General features: G+C 32.2%; 3 protein-coding genes, 1 long non-coding RNA gene and 1 other non-coding gene across 5 annotated transcripts; 2 read left to right on the forward strand and 3 right to left on the reverse strand.

The window, feature by feature from the left end:
* On the reverse strand, positions 5074-5984 carry LOC109325128 (auxin-induced protein 6B-like). The gene has a single exon (XM_019557281.1). The coding sequence runs from the start codon at positions 5917-5919 to the stop codon at positions 5530-5532; it is 390 nt and encodes a 129-aa protein (XP_019412826.1). The 5' UTR covers positions 5920-5984; the 3' UTR covers positions 5074-5529.
* LOC109325129 lies at positions 8578-12074 on the reverse strand. Its single transcript, XR_002105086.1, has 2 exons — positions 12009-12074; positions 8578-8995 (listed from the first exon to the last, which is right to left on the reverse strand). It is a non-coding gene; the product is annotated as an uncharacterized LOC109325129 (long non-coding RNA).
* TRNAL-CAA lies at positions 12224-12307 on the reverse strand. Its single transcript has one exon. It is a non-coding gene; the product is annotated as a tRNA-Leu (tRNA).
* On the forward strand, positions 12781-15413 carry LOC109325126 (polyprenol reductase 1-like). The gene is made up of 6 exons (XM_019557279.1): positions 12781-13102; positions 13198-13529; positions 14323-14557; positions 14898-14993; positions 15074-15145; positions 15245-15413. Exons 1-6 carry the CDS (start codon positions 12920-12922, stop codon positions 15347-15349), a joined length of 1023 nt encoding a protein of 340 aa, XP_019412824.1. The 5' UTR covers positions 12781-12919; the 3' UTR covers positions 15350-15413.
* Positions 16709-19130, forward strand: LOC109325127 (V-type proton ATPase 16 kDa proteolipid subunit-like). Its single transcript, XM_019557280.1, has 3 exons — positions 16709-16902; positions 17437-17722; positions 18684-19130. Exons 1-3 carry the CDS (start codon positions 16827-16829, stop codon positions 18814-18816), a joined length of 495 nt encoding a protein of 164 aa, XP_019412825.1. The 5' UTR covers positions 16709-16826; the 3' UTR covers positions 18817-19130.

Raw genomic sequence — 20028 nt, forward strand, 5'->3', positions numbered from 1 at the left:
AAAATAACACACAAGATTTAACGTGGAAAAACCCCTCAGTGTGAGAGGAAAAAACCCACGGGTGATCAAGAGCAAAATTTCACTATGTAAAAAAGAAGAGTACAAGAAATCCTCTTATAATGATGAGGACAAATGACAATATTTTTTCTCACAAATACTCTCTCAAATGGAACAAGAATTCTCACCAAGAATGCACTCACAATATATGTGTAAATGAAAGAGATGTTGTGTGTTGTGAAGATGATTTTGAAGCTCTCTATATGTGTCCTTTTATAGGCAAGCAAAGTCTTGGTATCTTGGATATGAAGCATTGGATGCTTGAAAACAAAGCCATAAAAGTGACATAAAATGCCTTTAAGGAGAGCCATAAAATAGTCATAAAATTCTTTTAAGGCATAGAAATGAGAGGCATCTAACACCGGGTTATTGCAGTTTAATCGAGTTTAACATGGTTTGACCGAAATTTCTCCGATTTAAAACAATCTAACCTTACACTCGGTTAAGACTACAAACTAAAGTCATTTTCAAGTCCGGTCAGTAGTCCAGTAGGACTACCGAGTCTAGTTATCATAACATTGGTATGACCTTAAATGTTCTTAATATGAATGTTTTAGTTTTGTCGAGTGAATATACCACTTATCTAATATAGGTCAATACTTTTATGATAATATGAACAAACAATTTCTTCTAATTACCTCACACGTTTGGAGACATAAGATGATTTGATGATAAGGTGAATGAATTTAAGGAATGAAATCAATGTTGTATGTTTGAATTTCACTTGTAGCAAATTAAAAAAATGGAGTTATAACATAGTTTGATGGTTAGAGATAGAGTGAATAAGATTGAAGATTAAGTCTCGCCTGTATCAAATACTAATATACTAACAATTATATATAAAAAATTATTTGACATTCCTTCTTCAAACTAATTTTTAATTATGAGTCATGTATAATATGTATTATATATATAATATGTGTGATACATGACTCATAATTAAAGTATTTGATTCTTATTTTATTGCTTTTTATAGTATATGTATATGAAGGGGAAGTTGTTCAAATCTCAGAGGTGATTTTAGTATTTAATGTATTAGGGAAGGACACATGAATATGTGGAAGAGGATGGAATGTGGGGTAGGGAATAAGGATAGCATGTTGGGCTGCCGAGACAAATTGAAATAGGTACGGTGAAGTGCCAATAGTGAGGTACTATACTTTCAATCTTGTTTAGAACCTCATTTCAACATGTAGCACATAAGTTTGTGTCACTCCATGTGTCTTGAGCTTATGATTGAACAGAAAAATATTTAATAATTAAATTTTAACTTAATTTTTTTTCCTGACCAATCATAAGTTTATAACATATAAAGTAACATAAACTGTAGGATAACATATCTGTATCCATTTCAACTTTAATGCAAGTCGTAAAAGTGAATATTCAAAGAATGACTTTGGAAACAAGAAAGCGAGCACTTTTGCATAAATCTTGAGTGAAGCGGTAATAAGTAATAACGAATTAGTTGTTTTCTAAAAAAAAGGTTAGATCAACTAAAAAAGTAACTCACAGCAAATTTATCCACCCAATGCGTTTTCTCATTGGAAGAAACAACATTATATTATGTAGCGTCAGTCATATGGATAAAACAACTATCACTATATTCTATTATAAATTATATATATTAATAAAACATTTATTTTTTATTATTTTTCATTTTGTTTTCTGACTCTGAGACTTAAACTAGTGCCTATTGATATATTCTTCTTGTAGGACTTTTTATGTCTTTTTACAAATTTTCAAACCACTTAAAATATGATTCAACATTATTTCCTATGATAAGAGTTGCTTTAATTTTCTTCATATGCACTTATTCCTAGTCATATTTTCTATTCATTCAACACAACTTTCTCATTTATGTTACATGAAATTTATTTTGATGTTGACATTTTATCGGTTAATATTAAGTCGCATATGATATTGTAGGTCTTATAATCGTGTAATAACACTTTCTTTTAAGCTTGAATAATATTTGTTATCACAAATGTCACCTAAAAGACTTCACTATTTCATCAAACCCACTTGAATATTATAATTTATGTCTCCGTCGACTTCTCCATTATCTTGTATGGTTGATCCATCATACATAAATCTAGAGACTTGTAGTATAATATGATTTACACTATTTATTGCTATAATAAAGTTTATATCTTTCTCATTAAAATTATACTCTCCATACTTCTACTTATAGGATTTTAATCATCCATTTTGGTAGGTAGTTTATCAGCAATAAATAAATAAAGTAAAATTAATTACAAATATCAAAGGTTATAGAAATGACAAACATAAAAATATTAGGGAAGGGACAAAACTGTCTTCTTGTTAATTGTTTTAGCAAATGTACGAATCGGTACCTGGTCCCGGTGGTCCCGTTGGGGTGGGTGTAAATCTCTCAAGTGGACCCCACCATTTGAGTTGGTGGGGATGAGCAGCACGTGATAGATTCCCCCTCAATGGCCACAACCACCACAGCCGTTAGATGGAATTGTCCTCTCAACCAAAACAAAATTACCTCTCTACCCCTCATTTTTAAACAAGAAAATTCCAATCTTTTCTCAACTTTTTTTCCCTTTTCAAAAGTAATAAAAGTTTAGAAGGAGAATAAACTAGTGTAATATATTGACAGATTCCGTATTATCCTAAGTTCTTCGTGAATTTATCCCAGGCCAAGTCCCAAAATGACCTTAAATTTTACTCAATTTTAATGAAATTATATAAATCATTTTTCTCATTTTTTTCTTTTATATAAATCATTTCTAATTTTGTACGTACACGACTATCACTCCATAATATACTAAACTAAAGAAAATATGGTATATTGTGAAGACAAATCTAAATAGTACGATAATCAATGTATTTTTATCATTTTTTATCCATTATAAAAGAATATAAGAGTTATTTAAATAACATATCCTTATCATTTTTTATATATTTTGCAATGAACCAAAAATAATAAAGAAATAGTCACTTTTAGACTATTTGGATTTGTCTATACAATTATAACATACTTTTTTTTAACTAAATTACATTCATCACAATATTTTTTGTTTAGAAAATTATACATATATCTGATGTAGGAGTAATTAGTATAATGTATGTACAAAATAAGGGGTTATTTGTGTAAGGGCAAAAAAAGAATAAGTGGTTTATATAATTTCACTAAAACTCTAGATATGTGAATGTACTCTATTTTTCTTCTCACCTTTAAAATGTATATTAATTTTAGTGTAATCTTATGAGTATAAATATTTATAAACAGATAATATGTCATCTGCATTTAATTAAGCTTATATTACTTTTATTTTATGCATGGACCTTTTTAATTATATTTTGAGTTTTTGATCCATATATTTCAGAAAATGTGGGGTCCTTTGAGGCCTTAGCTGTTTAGCATGCGGAAAATAATAGCATGAGGGCCCAACATGCAGAAAATATACCCAAAGAATGAGAAAATATGATCATAATGAAACTGACCCAAGTACTGCTTTCCATAGAATCGATGAGCATGTCTAGGATTGGATACTCTTAAACCACCATAATTATAAGTCTCCTAGTGGACCCTTTCTTTTCTCTTTATGATTCATTTTCTGATTAGAACAGAATCATAATCACCACAATAACCTCCTTCAAACATGAGAGTTAGGACTAAACCATAAAATTCATGGAATTGAAACGAAATTTTAATTTGATTATATGATATGGTACGGTTAAAATTTAATATGTTTTATTAAAAAGGTAAGTCAAACTAAATCATTTATGTTAACTTTGGTTTTGTTCAGTTCTAACGATGAAAATCAACTTAAACTGAATGAAACTACCACTTTTATTTGGTTAGGTCCAAAAGATTAAACTCAAGTGAACTTTTACACCCTATTAATAAGGTAGTCTAATCTAATCAAAATTGCCATTTGCGGTCATTTTGACAAATTAGACCTTGCTTGATACTGACATGTACATCAATAAAGTGACATAAACCATTTCATAATATTGGATAAGAAACCACAAAAAGATACATGCTTTACATCAAATCAAGGTGAATCGAGTAAGTGTGATTTGAGATTTTGATTAAAAGCATAGCTTTTGCTGTGTGCTTCATAACTCACTTCATCAACTCAATTGCCCTCTACTGTGGTTGATCTAACTGTTATGATAGGGATTTGTTGTCCCGAATTATGTACGTTCCTGGCCAATTACAATAAAATAAAATTGATAAAATTATGAATATATAATTTTTTAACTGACGTGATATAATGATTAATCTGGGATAGAGTTTGGAACAACAAATCCCTCTTGCATAATTCATATGTAGTACATTTAATATAAGGATCCTGTTATACTTCTTAAACAATCTAAAATAGAAAACGTGCATTCAAAATTGCAATACTTGGATTTTCAAAATCTTAAATGGACAACTTTTTAATACGTATTTTTTAATTTATTTTTTTAAAATGTGAGGGACATTATCTAAGAAAAGTAAAAAATATAATTATGTCAGCCATAAGTGGAAAAGAAGAGGTTAACATTAAGTATTTTTTGACTTTAAATTAAACGTTTAATCTTTTAAAGTAGACTTATTTCAGTCTAGTAAAAATATAGTTTTATTAGTTTTGAACTCTTTATCCTTGACCCTCATAACTGAGATTCTGAAAAGTCTAAAAATGAAGCGTTTAATATTTCTAAGAATAATGAACTTGAATTCTCAATGCCAATTTATTTAATTTATATTCCTTACAAAAAAATTATTAGGTTCTTCGTTAACGTAATTTTTTATGATAACATGCACAAAATACGATGCATTAGTTTTCCAGAATTTTGTTGCATTAGAAGTGTAAATATTTTTAAATTATAATATTGGAATACAATATATTTGAAAAAATAATTATGATAGTTAAACATTTTAAACAGTTTTCGATTTTAGGCATATTTTAACTTGCACAAAATGATAAATTTGTATTGGGAATTACTCTCCCCCGTTTATGGGCTAATTCGAAAAATTAATAATGTAAAAATGATAATACCATAACATCAAACAATGAAATTATGAACATTTTTCCTATATTTTTTACATTACAGGACACCTTAAGATCCATCAGTGTAACTATTTAATACAGAGGACGGGAAAACTAATCATATCCAAAGAATGAATGTAAAAAAATAATCAAACCATGTATTTTTATCATGGCTTTACTGAAGCACTGAACTATTTTCCAAACACAAGCTGTCTAATAATAAATAATAATTAGGACACCCTTCAAAAAAAATATATTTCGGAGTAATAACACGGCATTCGTTGGTGTAATGGTTTAATGTCCAACTAGATACCCAAGATCGAAGGTTCGACACTTGGGAGAGACAACCACAAATCCAAAAGAAATTAGTTCCTTACTTACCCAGCAAATATCATTGGTACCTAAAAAAAGTTAGTAATCCTTGTCGATCACAATCCCAAATCCAAGAAAATAAAATGAACGATCAATAGATAAGCTCTTCTCGAAGCAACGGCCAAGATTCTCTATTACGGAAATCTTCAATAGTGTTGAAACATTTGGGTTGCGCCATAACACGAAGTAGTTCTCTGAAATATTCCTCATCGCATGGTATAGCGAGTGGGCCATTGTTACAAAAACCATATTCCTCTTCAACTTCTTCCAATAGCTTTACAAATATAGGGTGGTTCAAGTAGGTGGCGCGTATGATAAACCTTCTCATGGTAGGGCCCACACACACTGCTATATAACCTGCGGGAACTTCCGATGGTGCTCGCGTGGCGGTCACGCGCGCTTTGTTTCGCCACCGGAATAGCATTTGCCGGAGTCGTACAATGCGTCGGATTTTGCTGCTGTTTCCGGTTGACAGCGACATTTTTTCTCTGATTTAAGGTTTCAGTTTCTGTTGTGTTTGGATTTTGTTATGTGTGAATGTTAAGAGAGGGTGATATATATATAAATATAACTATATATGGTTCTATGTTGTAAAATACCACTGGAGTTTGAGATAATTACGAGATTGTACATGTTGCCGCAATCGTAGTCAAACCCATGTGATGATGGAGTAAGTGTCATGTGGGCTTAACTTATTAGCACATTTATTTTCTTTTTTCGTTAATTATTTACTTATCGTGCATTGTAATGCAGTGTACTGGGTCTCATTTTTGCTTTTTTAGAAAGCTAAATTAAAGGAATTGTCAACTTTTTATCCTTTACATTTTTAATTATTATCTTCCAAATCTTTTTTAAGAAAGCACGATAAAATTTTGTTACTTTTCTTTTTTAGTACGGGTTTGTTGTTAAAATTTTGTTTTGGGTGGTTTGGAATTACTCTGTATAGCTGTGTATTTTATAACAGCATCATTTGTTGACAAGAGTATTCTTTTTCTTAAGTTTTCTAATCTGTTTTCATTTGTCATGCTTCCGAAGAAAAAAAGATGATGTCCCTATTCTAAAAAATGATTTAATGCATGGGAGTTCGGGTCCACCTAGTGCATCAATTATAAGAAGTGAGAGTTAAGGTAGTATATACTTACAAGGTGTTCATTCTGACTGGATTCCTAAGATTAATTGTTCGATTTCTGAGAGCGACATTTGTTGGAAGGGACAACCACAAACCCGAAAGTGATCAAATACTTACCTAAAAAGGTAAAGAGATACTCTTAATAGTACCAACAAAAGTTAAGATAATATATGAGTATATATATCTATCATATTAGATCTCGTTTGGGAGGTTGTCACACCAAAACCAATTAACAATAGGATTTTTGTAGAACTTTTTATATTCAAATATGAATATACTAGTTTAGAAATAATTATGTAATGGATTTCATCTAGATTAGCTTTAGGCTTATTTAATTTTCTCCTCAGGTGTCTATGATTGTGTTACCTTAGTTCCTCATTTGTAAAGAAAAATAAGTTGTAGTACCTAAAGCTTTTCAAGTTGCACAAATAAATCGCTACATCGATCTATTGTTAGTTATACATGTAAAAAAAAAACTAGCTCATATACCTATAATTGAGTTGTGGATAGAAAGTCAAGGAATGAGTTCTTACTCCTTCATTAAAAAAAGCAGCATTGACATAAAATATTGTTCATCAAAATAATTTTGTTTTGGAGTTAAAATAAGAACAATTAATGTATATTTGTATCTTAAGTAACTAAACAGGATCATATTACATGTGCTGGTCACAATTAATTATTATGTTTCCTTACAGCATTGAAATCATGTAATTCAAAACCTGATCTTTGTCTTTGAACTGCATAAGATCCAAACTACATAATAAAAGTTCTGTAGCAAATCTTATAGTTTTGATTATCCTGCTAATTAGACAAAATTTGCACATAGTATTCAATTACAAATCATGGGCATGCGAATCATTATGATTAGATGCATAATGAGAAGAACGTTGCGCCGTTTCAGAAACTATGATTAGATTCCAAAGTGGGATAATGGGAGTGAACTATATAGCATAATATACATTGTCTAACTAACAAATCTTATACTAAATAACTATTCATAGAACTTAATACCAAAACAAAAATGGTAGGATACATGTTTAAAGAAGGCATGAAATAAATATTGAGACCATGAACTAAAATAAACAAAAAAGTTTGAAGAGTCAAACGTGGAGACAAAATCAACTGCACTTCGTCTTTTAATGTCTAATTTTCTTAATACCATGATTTTCTTGTCTCACAGTATCATTTTAACAAAGTAATATTGATTAGAATATAGACAAGATTGAAGATTTTGGAATATATGTTGGGCCCTGCATAACAATGATCATGAAAAAAATGAAAGTAAGTTCTGTAGTTTTTACTGATGCTTTAGGATATATCCATCAAGAGCATTAAATCAATCTACCCTTTTGAAATTGAGGATAGTTTTCCTTGATGCTTTGCTTGGGTTGAATCTTAATGCTTTAAGACTTGAAAAGGTTGAAGAATGATTTGGAAAATTTACATATTTTATTTCCACTCGTTACTTTGTTTATTCAAATAAGCTATTCAAGAAGGGAAATATTCGTTGCACAACTTGTGAGGAGTGAAGAAATTAAAGATTCAGTGGCAATTTATCTGTGTCCACGAATTCCCATCGAAAGTAGTGGCTAGAAGCACAGCACTAATCAATTCTACTTTCTAGCAGCGTAGTACATGTCAGCTGTGTTAATAAAGCACATTAACTCATCAAGCAAATTACTTTCTGCATCAAATGTTTATAAAATCCCAATACAAATGAAATGCTTGATGTTAGAGAAGCAAGAATTTGAAGTTAAATGTAATATTTGATGAAGCTTAAATTTTCATTCAACTGTGACCTGGTCATTGGTTCAAAGAAATAAACTTTTCACTTGGTAGCTTAAAAATATAGTTTTATTGATAACCCCGCTTCTACTTTTTAGTAGAGCACAAGTTACTGTTAGAGCAAAGCATTGCGTACTTTTTAGAGCAATTTATCACGGAAAAATAAATACTTCTGCATATAAGATTACTCGAATTTTATCTTGTTTTGCATAAATCAGAAGAGTATGCATCAGAAGTTTAATAATGATAACAATTAAACTCGTAATTAACTACAGTTAAATCACAGCATAGTTCAGTGATAATATTTTCCAAGCTTGGCTGAAAAAAACTAAAAACAAAGCAGGCACCTTGCAATATCAATTTGAAACTCAAGAACAATCTATTTATTAAAACAAGTCAAAAGCATGATAATGTACTTTCTTTCCATGATAATGTACAATATCAACTAAACACGAATGCTTTAAGATTATCCAATTTTTTTAACAGAAAGCTTCAAAAAAATGGGAGAAAACGTGATATAGTTCCTTGTCATCAATTATTTCCCTATCCTAATCCTTCAATGGAAAAGGAGCTATTGGGGTATCGTTGCCTGCTTTCAGTGGCGAGCCTTCGCTTCAGCTTTGTTATGAGACTTGGCTTTTGCCTGAAATTAGAACAAATGTGAAAAGAGAATCAAACATCAATAACTGCACACCAAAAAAGCTAACAGGAGTTCTACAAAGTGCACAAGAATCATAAGACGCAGGTTGCAAAGTAAAGCATCATAAACATCCTAAATGATCTAGAAAGAGACAAAAATGGGAGGACATTGACACTTAAAATATTACACTAGTCAGCAAAAACGTAACACATGGCACAAAACAATACATAAAATTGAATTAAAAACATAATTTCTATGTGAAAATTGAGATGGGATCTGAACCTTTGAGAGTATAACTCTCAGACTAAGATGCACAGAGGAGCATACAAATGAGTAACGGATACACCACAGGTGTTACATGAGGGATTCAACATTTCCGTAAAAATTAGAATATGGGTATGACAGGATACATCTAAATACATGAAAAGTTATATATATTATCTTATAAAACATCAAAAAACATAAAACAATCATCATATCATAAATTAAAGGTATCATTCAGGTCATTCCATGACTAATGGGGGAAAAGGAGGAGATATTTTTTCCTTTTCTCAGCATTAGTCATTACACATACAAACTATGAGTGAGGAGAATCCTGTACTGTAGTCAATTTAGCTGTGGCGAATGGAAGAACTGGATCAGTTTTGGAAATACAGGATAGCTCTAAAAATATTAATCCATTGATGATCCATTAAAGAAACTAATAAATCCAATCTAGCCATGACCCATTTAGTAAAGCATTACTCAGCCCATCTATTTACCACTTTTCGTGGATGGATATCCAACCCCTCCGTTTTAAATTGTCATTTTTATAGTTTAGATTTATTTCAGTTATTTATTTTCTCAATGCACCACCAAGCAAGATCCATCTAAGATACAGATCTATCCACTACTACAATTGAACATTTAAGACAGAGAACTATAATTAATAAAACATTTGATACCCTATCAACGTCACCAGGCAAAAAAACAAAGGGAAATTGCAGCAACTTATATTTTCATTAAGGCAAAAGCAAAGGGTTCTGAGCACTTTTATTTAAATTAATAAAGGGAGAGACTATATAGCCAGGAAAAAAGAACTTGGCTTAGATTAATCATTTCTCAAGTTTGCTAGAGAATTGAGCTAAATCACTGGTATCAAAGGAATGATTCACAAGTATGATGGTAAACCAGAAACAGAAGAGGATGACGAATTGCCGACAACACTAATAAGTAGTGTTCAGATCCAGAGCTATTCTGCTATACTCTTTGTAGTGTTCACGCTTTGAAGTATATGTGCTTCCTAATTTACTACATAAATGTTTTCCTACCATTATGGGACTACATAAGCAACTAACCTATCAAAGCAACCCAATTCAAACCAAGACTGTAAATTCAGCCCAAAATAACCATCAACCAGGATCTTCAAGCTCAAGTTTTGATTCCTCAAACCAACAATGATAAATATGCAACGTCTACTCTAAGAACCAAAATTCTTTTTACATTAGCTATGTTGTGTTGAACGAAACTGAATTAAAAACAGCAAAGACCAAAATCTACCATCAATCTGGTTGGTGGCTAAGTAGGAAAATCCCAGTAATGAAATCATGACTAAGAATCGCATGATCAGTAATCAAATTGAAGTGAAACGGAAACCAAGTCGAGCAAAATTTTATTTTCATGTATGCCCAAAACTATTGTATACCAAATCTGGTTAAGCTCAATACTAAAAATAATGATAAATTCATAAACATATAATGTCACGGAAATGCAATTGAGATAAAGGAGGTAATTTGTTAAGATCGGTTACAAGAAACCAAATAAAATTTGAAAGGGGTTTGAAGAAAAAACCTTGAGGATGTTGAGTTGAAGGGTTCCGTAAAGAAGGCCGAATGAGAAAGCAGAAGGTCGAGCAACCTTGAGAATAGAAGAGAAAAAAGAATGTAATAAGAATGTAATAAGATTAGGGAAATGTACCACAAAGCGAGGGTGGTGGTGCCAGAATAAGGTCGCTTCTTTGCTCTTTTAAACCCAAAACACCTCAACCAATATCAAAATTAGCCAAGCAAGATCCATCTAAGATACAGATCTATCCACTACTACAATTGAACATTTAAGACAGAGAACTATAATTAATAAAACATTTGATACCCTATCAACGTCACCAGGCAAAAAAACAAAGGGAAATTGCAGCAACTTATATTTTCATTAAGGCAAAAGCAAAGGGTTCTGAGCACTTTTATTTAAATTAATAAAGGGAGAGACTATATAGCCAGGAAAAAAGAACTTGGCTTAGATTAATCATTTCTCAAGTTTGCTAGAGAATTGAGCTAAATCACTGGTATCAAAGGAATGATTCACAAGTATGATGGTAAACCAGAAACAGAAGAGGATGACGAATTGCCGACAACACTAATAAGTAGTGTTCAGATCCAGAGCTATTCTGCTATACTCTTTGTAGTGTTCACGCTTTGAAGTATATGTGCTTCCTAATTTACTACATAAATGTTTTCCTACCATTATGGGACTACATAAGCAACTAACCTATCAAAGCAACCCAATTCAAACCAAGACTGTAAATTCAGCCCAAAATAACCATCAACCAGGATCTTCAAGCTCAAGTTTTGATTCCTCAAACCAACAATGATAAATATGCAACGTCTACTCTAAGAACCAAAATTCTTTTTACATTAGCTATGTTGTGTTGAACGAAACTGAATTAAAAACAGCAAAGACCAAAATCTACCATCAATCTGGTTGGTGGCTAAGTAGGAAAATCCCAGTAATGAAATCATGACTAAGAATCGCATGATCAGTAATCAAATTGAAGTGAAACGGAAACCAAGTCGAGCAAAATTTTATTTTCATGTATGCCCAAAACTATTGTATACCAAATCTGGTTAAGCTCAATACTAAAAATAATGATAAATTCATAAACATATAATGTCACGGAAATGCAATTGAGATAAAGGAGGTAATTTGTTAAGATCGGTTACAAGAAACCAAATAAAATTTGAAAGGGGTTTGAAGAAAAAACCTTGAGGATGTTGAGTTGAAGGGTTCCGTAAAGAAGGCCGAATGAGAAAGCAGAAGGTCGAGCAACCTTGAGAATAGAAGAGAAAAAAGAATGTAATAAGAATGTAATAAGATTAGGGAAATGTACCACAAAGCGAGGGTGGTGGTGCCAGAATAAGGTCGCTTCTTTGCTCTTTTAAACCCAAAACACCTCAACCAATATCAAAATTAGTAAAATGTCAGAAGTGGGATTTGAACCCACGCTCTCTCACGAGAACCAGAACTTGAGTCTGGCGCCTTAGACCACTCGGCCATCCTGACAGTTCTGTTATGATGTTGATTTTTCCATTATGTCTTCGTAAGATGCATTGCAATGCAGAGTTCTATTGGCATAGAGTATTTGAGACCCAAAATCCACCATTTAAATTTATATATTTGTTGCATGACATATAATATAAATGAATAATGAACAATATATTAATAAGTGAGAACTTACTTTAAGACTAAATTTTTAAATTTATTTTCCATTTTAGCCAACAATTGTATGAATATTAAATGATTTAGATTCACTTCTTAATATAAATTATTGAATTCCTTAGAATTAATGACTAAGATAAGTAATAAGTTTAGAGTAAGTGAATCCTCTTGTAGGAAAATTCACATTTTTGTTATAGTTTAACTGTCTTATTACCACTTTTCGTAATATTTTAATAAGGCAGTCAAACTATACCAGAAATGTAAATTTTCCATTAATTATATATAAATTTTTATTGTGTTGTCATAATACCATTCGCTGAGTCCCGTCACCTTTATTTTGAGGAAGTGGTTACCCAAGTTTTATTCTCTTTCCGACACCTCACTCCTCGTATCTCTCTTGCCGTGTAAACCTTAACCCCAAATCAAACCAAACAAAATTCAATTCTATATCCAACAATGTTTCACGATCAAGTTATGGACGATGTAATTCTTGTTCAACTTCTGAGATTAACTTGGATCGCTGCTACACTACCTATACTATTCGCTTCTATCCCCATTCCCATTCCCATTTTCACATGGCTTCGTCGAACGTTATTGGGTTTTGCCAGAAGGGGAAAGATCATGCACTCTTCTTCCCAAGTAAGTAAACATCAAATTTATAATCTTTTACTCAAATCAATTAATGGGGTGTACCAAATTTGGAACCTTTCAAATCATACCTTATTGAATTGTAGAAATTCACTATTCCTCAAAGATTCTTCTTGCACTTCTATGCTGTGGCTTCTATTTGGACAACGTTTCTACTTGTTACAACTTGGGTGTATGCGTATAAAATGGTACCACTTGTTACAGAACCATTTGCTTATTCTACTCTCACTAGTTACTTGACTGGAGGATCATCTTTAAGAACTGTTTCTTTTAAGAAGAGATATGCTGTTTGGGAAGCTGTTTTTTTGCTTTTGCTTATGGAAGTTCAAGTTCTTAGGCGACTTTATGAAACTATTTATGTTTTTAACTATAGTCCCTCTGCTCGAATGCATATCATTGGTTATCTCACTGGATTGTTGTAAGTTTCTACACGATCCCTTTAAAATCTCTTTCACTTACATTAGCTTTTTCTGTTGGAAATTGTTTTGGCTATGCCGAATTCTTAATATGTGTGAACTCATATTTCTGCCTTGTGGTTTCTTCTTATTAAGTACCTTGGTAAAAAATCCTTAATTGCCGTTTGATTAAACTGAACTTTATCCAGTTTGTTCATTTAGTTAATATAATTTCTGATATGAATGAATTACTATTTATATTGTCTATCCAATTAGATGCATATAGTTATGGTTTGTTAATATAGTTTCTGATATGAATGAACTGCCATCAATATTGTCTATTCCGTTGGATGCATATAGTTATGACATGGATTGATATATAATCAGATGTATTAGTTGATTCTCTGTTATACTTGTTTGGCTACATCATAGTGCATTCCTTGCTTCAAGCCCTCGACTTTTAGTAGACATTGGGTGAAAACAATTAGAGGAAAGTAGAAGATTGCAATTGACAATAGCTAATTTCATCTGCTTTCTTAGTTGTGAATTAAATGTTGCATTTTCATATATGTGACTAGTCCGTCTTGACTTGGAATTCTACTTTTTGTCGTTGATATAAAATCTAACGCTAATCTGAAGCTCTCTGGCTACTTGAAGTGGTGAAGGGACATATCTGTGTTCTTTGATGCCACAATAGACAATACTACATAAATATTGGTTGTTGCATTTCCTCCACTTATCTATGTTAGCAATAACTGGTTGTACTCAAGCAAACACCAAAATGAAGATGATTGATTTGTTGTTTTTTTAAGCCAGTTTCTATATAGCAGCTCCATTGTCACTGTGTAGTGATTGTGCATTAGAGGTGTTTCACTTCCAAGTAAATCTAGTGACTGAGTTCATTGTCAAAGGCAAGAATCAGATGCCAGCAACAGAGTTAGAATTCTGGCAAGTTGTGCATCCTCTATTCAACCTCGCGTGGAAACATTGGATTGGTGCAGCTATTTTTTTGTGGGGTTGGATTCATCAGTACAGATGCCATAAAATTCTTGTAAGTATCATCTACTTGATTGACATCTAAATATTTGGTTTCGCGAAACATGAATGCCAATTGGTTTGTCTTGCCCTCAAGGCTTCTAGTTGCTATATTTTTTTATCCTCAAGGCTGTAAGTTGCTACATATTTCCTTTCTACTGAGATTATAATATTCATGTTAACAAGGCGCAGTAGAGAATGACTATGATCGCAGAAATTAAAATGCAGATGATGTTTTTCGTTATTTTCTTTGCATGGAACCTAAAATGACATTTTAATATTGAGGAGGAAAAGGTTACCTTAACATTGTTGAAATTTAGTGTCATGAGGCTGTCTGAATTTTATAATTTTGGCAGGGTTCACTAAGAGATTCAAGACAAGCAGATGAATACGTAATTCCTCGTGGCGATTGGTTTGAACTTGTTTCCTCTCCACATTATCTCTCAGAAATTGTAACTCTCTTTCTCCATGTGATATTATTTATACTGTCGTAACCGATACTAAGCAAGCTTAATATTTGATACTGATGAAGGTTATATACGCCAGTTTTGTGGTCGCCACTGGAGGAACCAATCTAACAATCTGGCTAACTTTTGTTTTTGTGGTAATATTTCCTTTGTAGATTTAGCAATGTTTTGATGTTTTCAACAAACCATTCATTGATTCTGGTTGCTTTTTGCATATTTCTTTTTATCTGGTGTAGGTGGTAAATCTATCATTTGCAGCTGTGGAAACACATAGCTGGTATCATCAAAAATTTGAAGATTATCCAAGTAGTCGCTCTGCTATAATTCCATTTATTCTTTGAGATTATGGGGCTATGTGTAATTATCACTATAATAATATAGTGCGGTAAAGAACTTAATTTCTCATCTTGTGCTTGTATAGATTAAAGCTATTTTTTTAAGTTGAGGTTATAATTAAAATGTTTTCCAACATCTAGTGGCGTAAGGTTGTATTGGGATACAAAGGAATCATACTGATTAAATGTAAAATGTTCGATTCTTAGGAGTGATACTTATTGAGAGGGTAGTCACAAACATTTAAAAGGAATTAGTCCATTACTCTTAGATTGAGGGAATATAGTTGATGTAATTAATAACTTTTTTGCACCAATATCATTTTTTTTACTTCCGAAAACCATTCATAGAATCTGAAAATTCTAGAAAATATGTGAGAAATTTAAAGTGGCTTAGTAGCTCAGATCAAGTAAGGAAGCAGTATTGTCGGGGTGAGTGTAATTTGCCCCTAATATGGATCATAAAAATCTATCAGTTGATTGCATAATTACTCATGAATGTAACAAGATTAGTTGTTTCTTCATTTTACTACTTTCATGTGGTTAGATAAAACTTATCACATAAACTGTAGTCATAAATCATAAAAGGATTTGTTGCAGCACAAATTACACCTGATCTGAAACAAGTTCTTCAATGACATGCCCAAGTTGAGATTCCTAAAATGAAAAACGTACTTATAATGAAAGAGCTCCTTAGAATATTAAGAAAAGCAAGTAAGTTGAACTCATAATAGAATACCAGCACAATCAAAATGACCATAAACATGTTTGATGAAATCGATGATGAAACCTCCCATGATTGCCATATTCAACCCATTTTACACTCTTACTCTTCGGTGGAGAAAACTTATATACAATCAACTAATTATTGATAATACAAATTTTTTTTTAATCATAATTAGAATTTAATCCTAAACAATTAACTTGGACAACATAAAAATAGTAAAATTTCTTTGTCTTCATATACGTGTTCATGTACATCTTCATACAAGTCTTTCTATATATACATATTAGTTACATTTTTAGGTACTACTAAAGGTATTTTCTAACTCATTTTGGTTAATGAACTAATCTCTTTTGGGATTGGTGACGACCATTCCCAATAAATATCGCTCATATGAATTGAATTCTTAAAATTTTGGTCAACCTAAAATTTAGTAGAACCTTACACCACTAGACCATCTTGGTACAAGTCTTTCCTTATTCAATTGTTTTGCTCTATTTTCTTACATTTTGAAAAGGTCAAACCATCAACATAAAATAAAAGCCCAACATTATTATAAGTGGCGTTGCGGGTTCGGGTTATTTAACCGGGGCATGTAGGAAATATGACACGTGTAATTTAATTATTGAAGTGAATATAAATTGAAGAGTTGCATTCACGTTCGACAACAGATATCGAAACTTGAACCCTATTTCTGTGGTTGGAATCGGAATATCTGAGATTTCAGATCTAAACGACGTCGTTGCAGATCTAACTCCATTAATGGCTCCTTTCAGCGGTGATGAAACGGCTCCGTTTTTTGGCTTCCTTGGAGCCGCAGCTGCTCTTGTCTTCTCCTGTAATTCAATCCCTTTTTTTCTCAATTAACTTTTTTTTAATCTCAATTAGATCTATATTACACTTTTCACTATCTTTCTAGATTCTTTCGAATTTCAATTTTTAAGCAAAATTTAATGTTCTATGCGTAAAATTATTCACTAACATCTTTTAGGTTTGATCAAATTTAGTTGATAAGGTTTGCAATTGTTAGCGGTTCAACATGCGTTTCGATCCTTTTGATAATCGACGAACCTACTATAAGGTTTTTTAATTTTATAAATTTATAGTGTTTGTACATTTAATTGTTCATTTAATTAGCTAACTACAAATTATAGCTTAGGTTTTGTTATAAACCGTATGAAATTTAATGAAAATAATACATGGTTAATTACTCAATTCTCGTTGGTAGTTGACATTAGTTGTTTTGAAAGTGATTAGTAGAAGAACCATTTAGTTGTGTTAAGTTGTATAAAAATTTGTGATCTTCTCTATTAGCCCATTTGATCTATTGAGGTTTATATCTTGCTAAGACTTTTGTTTATATTGATGTAAGGTATGGGAGCTGCCTATGGAACCGCAAAGAGTGGCGTGGGCGTGGCATCAATGGGTGTGATGAGACCTGAACTCGTGATGAAGTCGATTGTCCCTGTTGTTATGGCTGGAGTGTTGGGTATTTATGGGCTTATTATTGCTGTTATCATCAGTACTGGCATTAATCCTAAGGCCAAGTCTTATTATCTCTTTGATGGTTATGCACATCTTTCCTCTGGTCTTGCCTGTGGTCTTGCTGGCCTCTCTGCTGGTATGGCTATTGGTATTGTTGGCGATGCTGGTGTTAGGTATAATAATTATTCCGCCTTACTATTTGATTTATCGTTAAACTATTCATATGGTTAATATTTTCAAACTGGTTTTCAGAAAACCTTTTTCTCTTATTTGCACTGATTTTAGAGTCTGTCAAATTCCATAGTGACACCCAACCATAGTAGTCAATCTCGGATTGCGGCATGGAGAGTTTGACTTGAAAACATTATGGTGGTATGGCGGGATGGCGACTACCCTGAGGATAGTAGATATAGCCAACATAGTTATTTATATGCATACTAATAACTTCATTATTTACAAACACAATTACCATTAATGAAAAACATGGCTAATAACAAGTTTGTAATAACAAAAGCCATAACCATAGAGAGGTGGGTATGGTCAGAGAAAGCTGAAACGTATGCTGAAATGGAGCAAAAAGGTGCAAGGAAAAATCGTGGGATGCTCTGAAGTTGGCAGAACATCGTCGATGAGACCCTAAAAAAGAGAAGGAACAGTTAAAAAGATGTGGAGTAACATGGGCTCAACTTTTAACTCCACATAAAGGTAGCGGGTACAGTATCGTAACTGAAAACAAGTCATGGCCTGGCCCCACTATTCCGCCATAGGGCTCTACTGTCTGCAGACCACTCATTGTGATAGGAATTCTTTTCTATCAATGAGCATATAGGTCCATGAGTAGTTTACTTATTTACACTGCAGAACCGTGAGAGGTTAACATGTTCCTCTCCTGTTTAAAAATGAAATAGGCTATGATGCTTGATGGAACCTGTATTTTTCCCATCCTATCCTGTGTTTGTTGTTGTGAATTAGAGACAGGGATTTACCTTTTGAAAGTTGCAATAATTCCTACTCCCTCCATCCCAGGAAGATGGTAAATTTTTATACTAATTTTAGTAGAAATTTTACAATCTTCATGGGACGCAGTTAGTATTAAAGTTCTTCCCTTGAATAATTATTTTTATCCTTCTGCAGAGCCAATGCACAGCAGCCAAAACTTTTTGTGGGAATGATTCTGATCCTCATCTTTGCTGAAGCTCTTGCCCTGTATGGTCTCATTGTTGGTATTATCCTGTCTTCTCGTGCTGGCCAGTCTAGAGCTGATTAAGAAAGGAGGGCATTGGATTTTTTTTGAGAACCGATCTGTTTCAACCTTATTAAGAAGGTAATTTTTTTAGTTATGAGGTTAGTAATGGTCCGACAGCACTTGCAGTCTTTAACAATTACTTATGTTAAAGCAATTGCTTCACCAGCCATTTGGTGTTGTTCATTTGTATAAGTAATCCTTCTTTGCTTAATAAAGCTTCTTAAACTTCATTTTTCCTTATTTTGAAATGTATTATGGGATGTAATGTTTTAATTATTTTCCTTTGACTGCTGAAACTGGTGCATGTAATGATTTGTTTACATTGTATTTTATATTCATTAGTGGTTCTATTCGTTTTGGTTATTGGTAAGGGCCTCTGCATTATGGGCACTGAGTTGTAGTATAATCGACCTTCTCAGTTCTCACCAAGAGAAGAGCACCATGAACGATGTCATATAAACTGTCATTTGGAGTCATTGAGCAAATAAAGTAAGCTTCGAGATAGTTAGTTATTCTTGTCATGATGTTCTAAGTAGAGCATGTTAATGATTTGCTTGAGCTTGACTAATGTTGAGGGAAGCCCATGTAGCATTTTCAAACCATCAAGCTCTGTCATTGTTAATGCTTTTGGAGCAAGTTGGTTGAGTTCTATTGCACATGCCCTAAAACTAATTGCTATTTAGTTTAAAGATTAAATTTCACTATCACACCTAACTTTTAGTGAAATTTTATAAATCATCTCTCTTTTTTTCTACATAAATCATCTCTATTCATATACATACGCCACATTAACTACATGTGTGATAAATAAATGTGATTTTTTAAACAGAAATGAGAAATGAGTGATGAATGTGGTTAATTTAAACAAAATATGATATGATCTTTTTTAAATATGACATATTGTAACGAGTTAAAAATAATGAAGAAGTATTAATTCGTATAACTTATTTTTATGAGCTTCTTTAGTTTAGCTTATAACTTTTTTGTTGTTAGTATGTTTGAATATATATTAAGGGTTTTGTGTAGAGTTTTGATATTTTCACCAAAATTTAGGGGTGGGAGTGTATTTACTCTGATTTAAATTATTGTAAGTTGCAACTTTGGAAAAGGATGATGTCTCCTACCCTTTCAATCATTCTTAGGTTTATACTGCATCCAATGTTCTGTATCCTCTTATAGCATTCAGCCCCACGTATTCAACTACAGATGCTTCAATATCCTTGATTGTTCTTG

Source organism: Lupinus angustifolius, chromosome LG13, assembly GCF_001865875.1.
Source record: "Lupinus angustifolius cultivar Tanjil chromosome LG13, LupAngTanjil_v1.0, whole genome shotgun sequence".
In the NCBI taxonomy this organism is placed as follows: domain Eukaryota; kingdom Viridiplantae; phylum Streptophyta; class Magnoliopsida; order Fabales; family Fabaceae; genus Lupinus; species Lupinus angustifolius.

Excerpts from the sequence above, each read along its gene's own strand:
- LOC109325128 (XM_019557281.1), bottom strand. The coding sequence starts at position 5,919 with ATGTCGCTGTCAACCGGAAACAGCAGCAAAATCCGACGCATTGTACGA.
- LOC109325127 (XM_019557280.1), top strand. The coding sequence starts at position 16,827 with ATGGCTCCTTTCAGCGGTGATGAAACGGCTCCGTTTTTTGGCTTCCTT. Across the intron at positions 16,903-17,436 it reads AGCTGCTCTTGTCTTCTCCT|GTATGGGAGCTGCCTATGGA; the intron begins GTAATTCAATCC and ends TATTGATGTAAG. Across the intron at positions 17,723-18,683 it reads GTTGGCGATGCTGGTGTTAG|AGCCAATGCACAGCAGCCAA; the intron begins GTATAATAATTA and ends ATCCTTCTGCAG.
- LOC109325126 (XM_019557279.1), top strand. The coding sequence starts at position 12,920 with ATGTTTCACGATCAAGTTATGGACGATGTAATTCTTGTTCAACTTCTG. Across the intron at positions 14,558-14,897 it reads ACAGATGCCATAAAATTCTT|GGTTCACTAAGAGATTCAAG; the intron begins GTAAGTATCATC and ends TAATTTTGGCAG. Across the intron at positions 15,146-15,244 it reads GGCTAACTTTTGTTTTTGTG|GTGGTAAATCTATCATTTGC; the intron begins GTAATATTTCCT and ends TATCTGGTGTAG.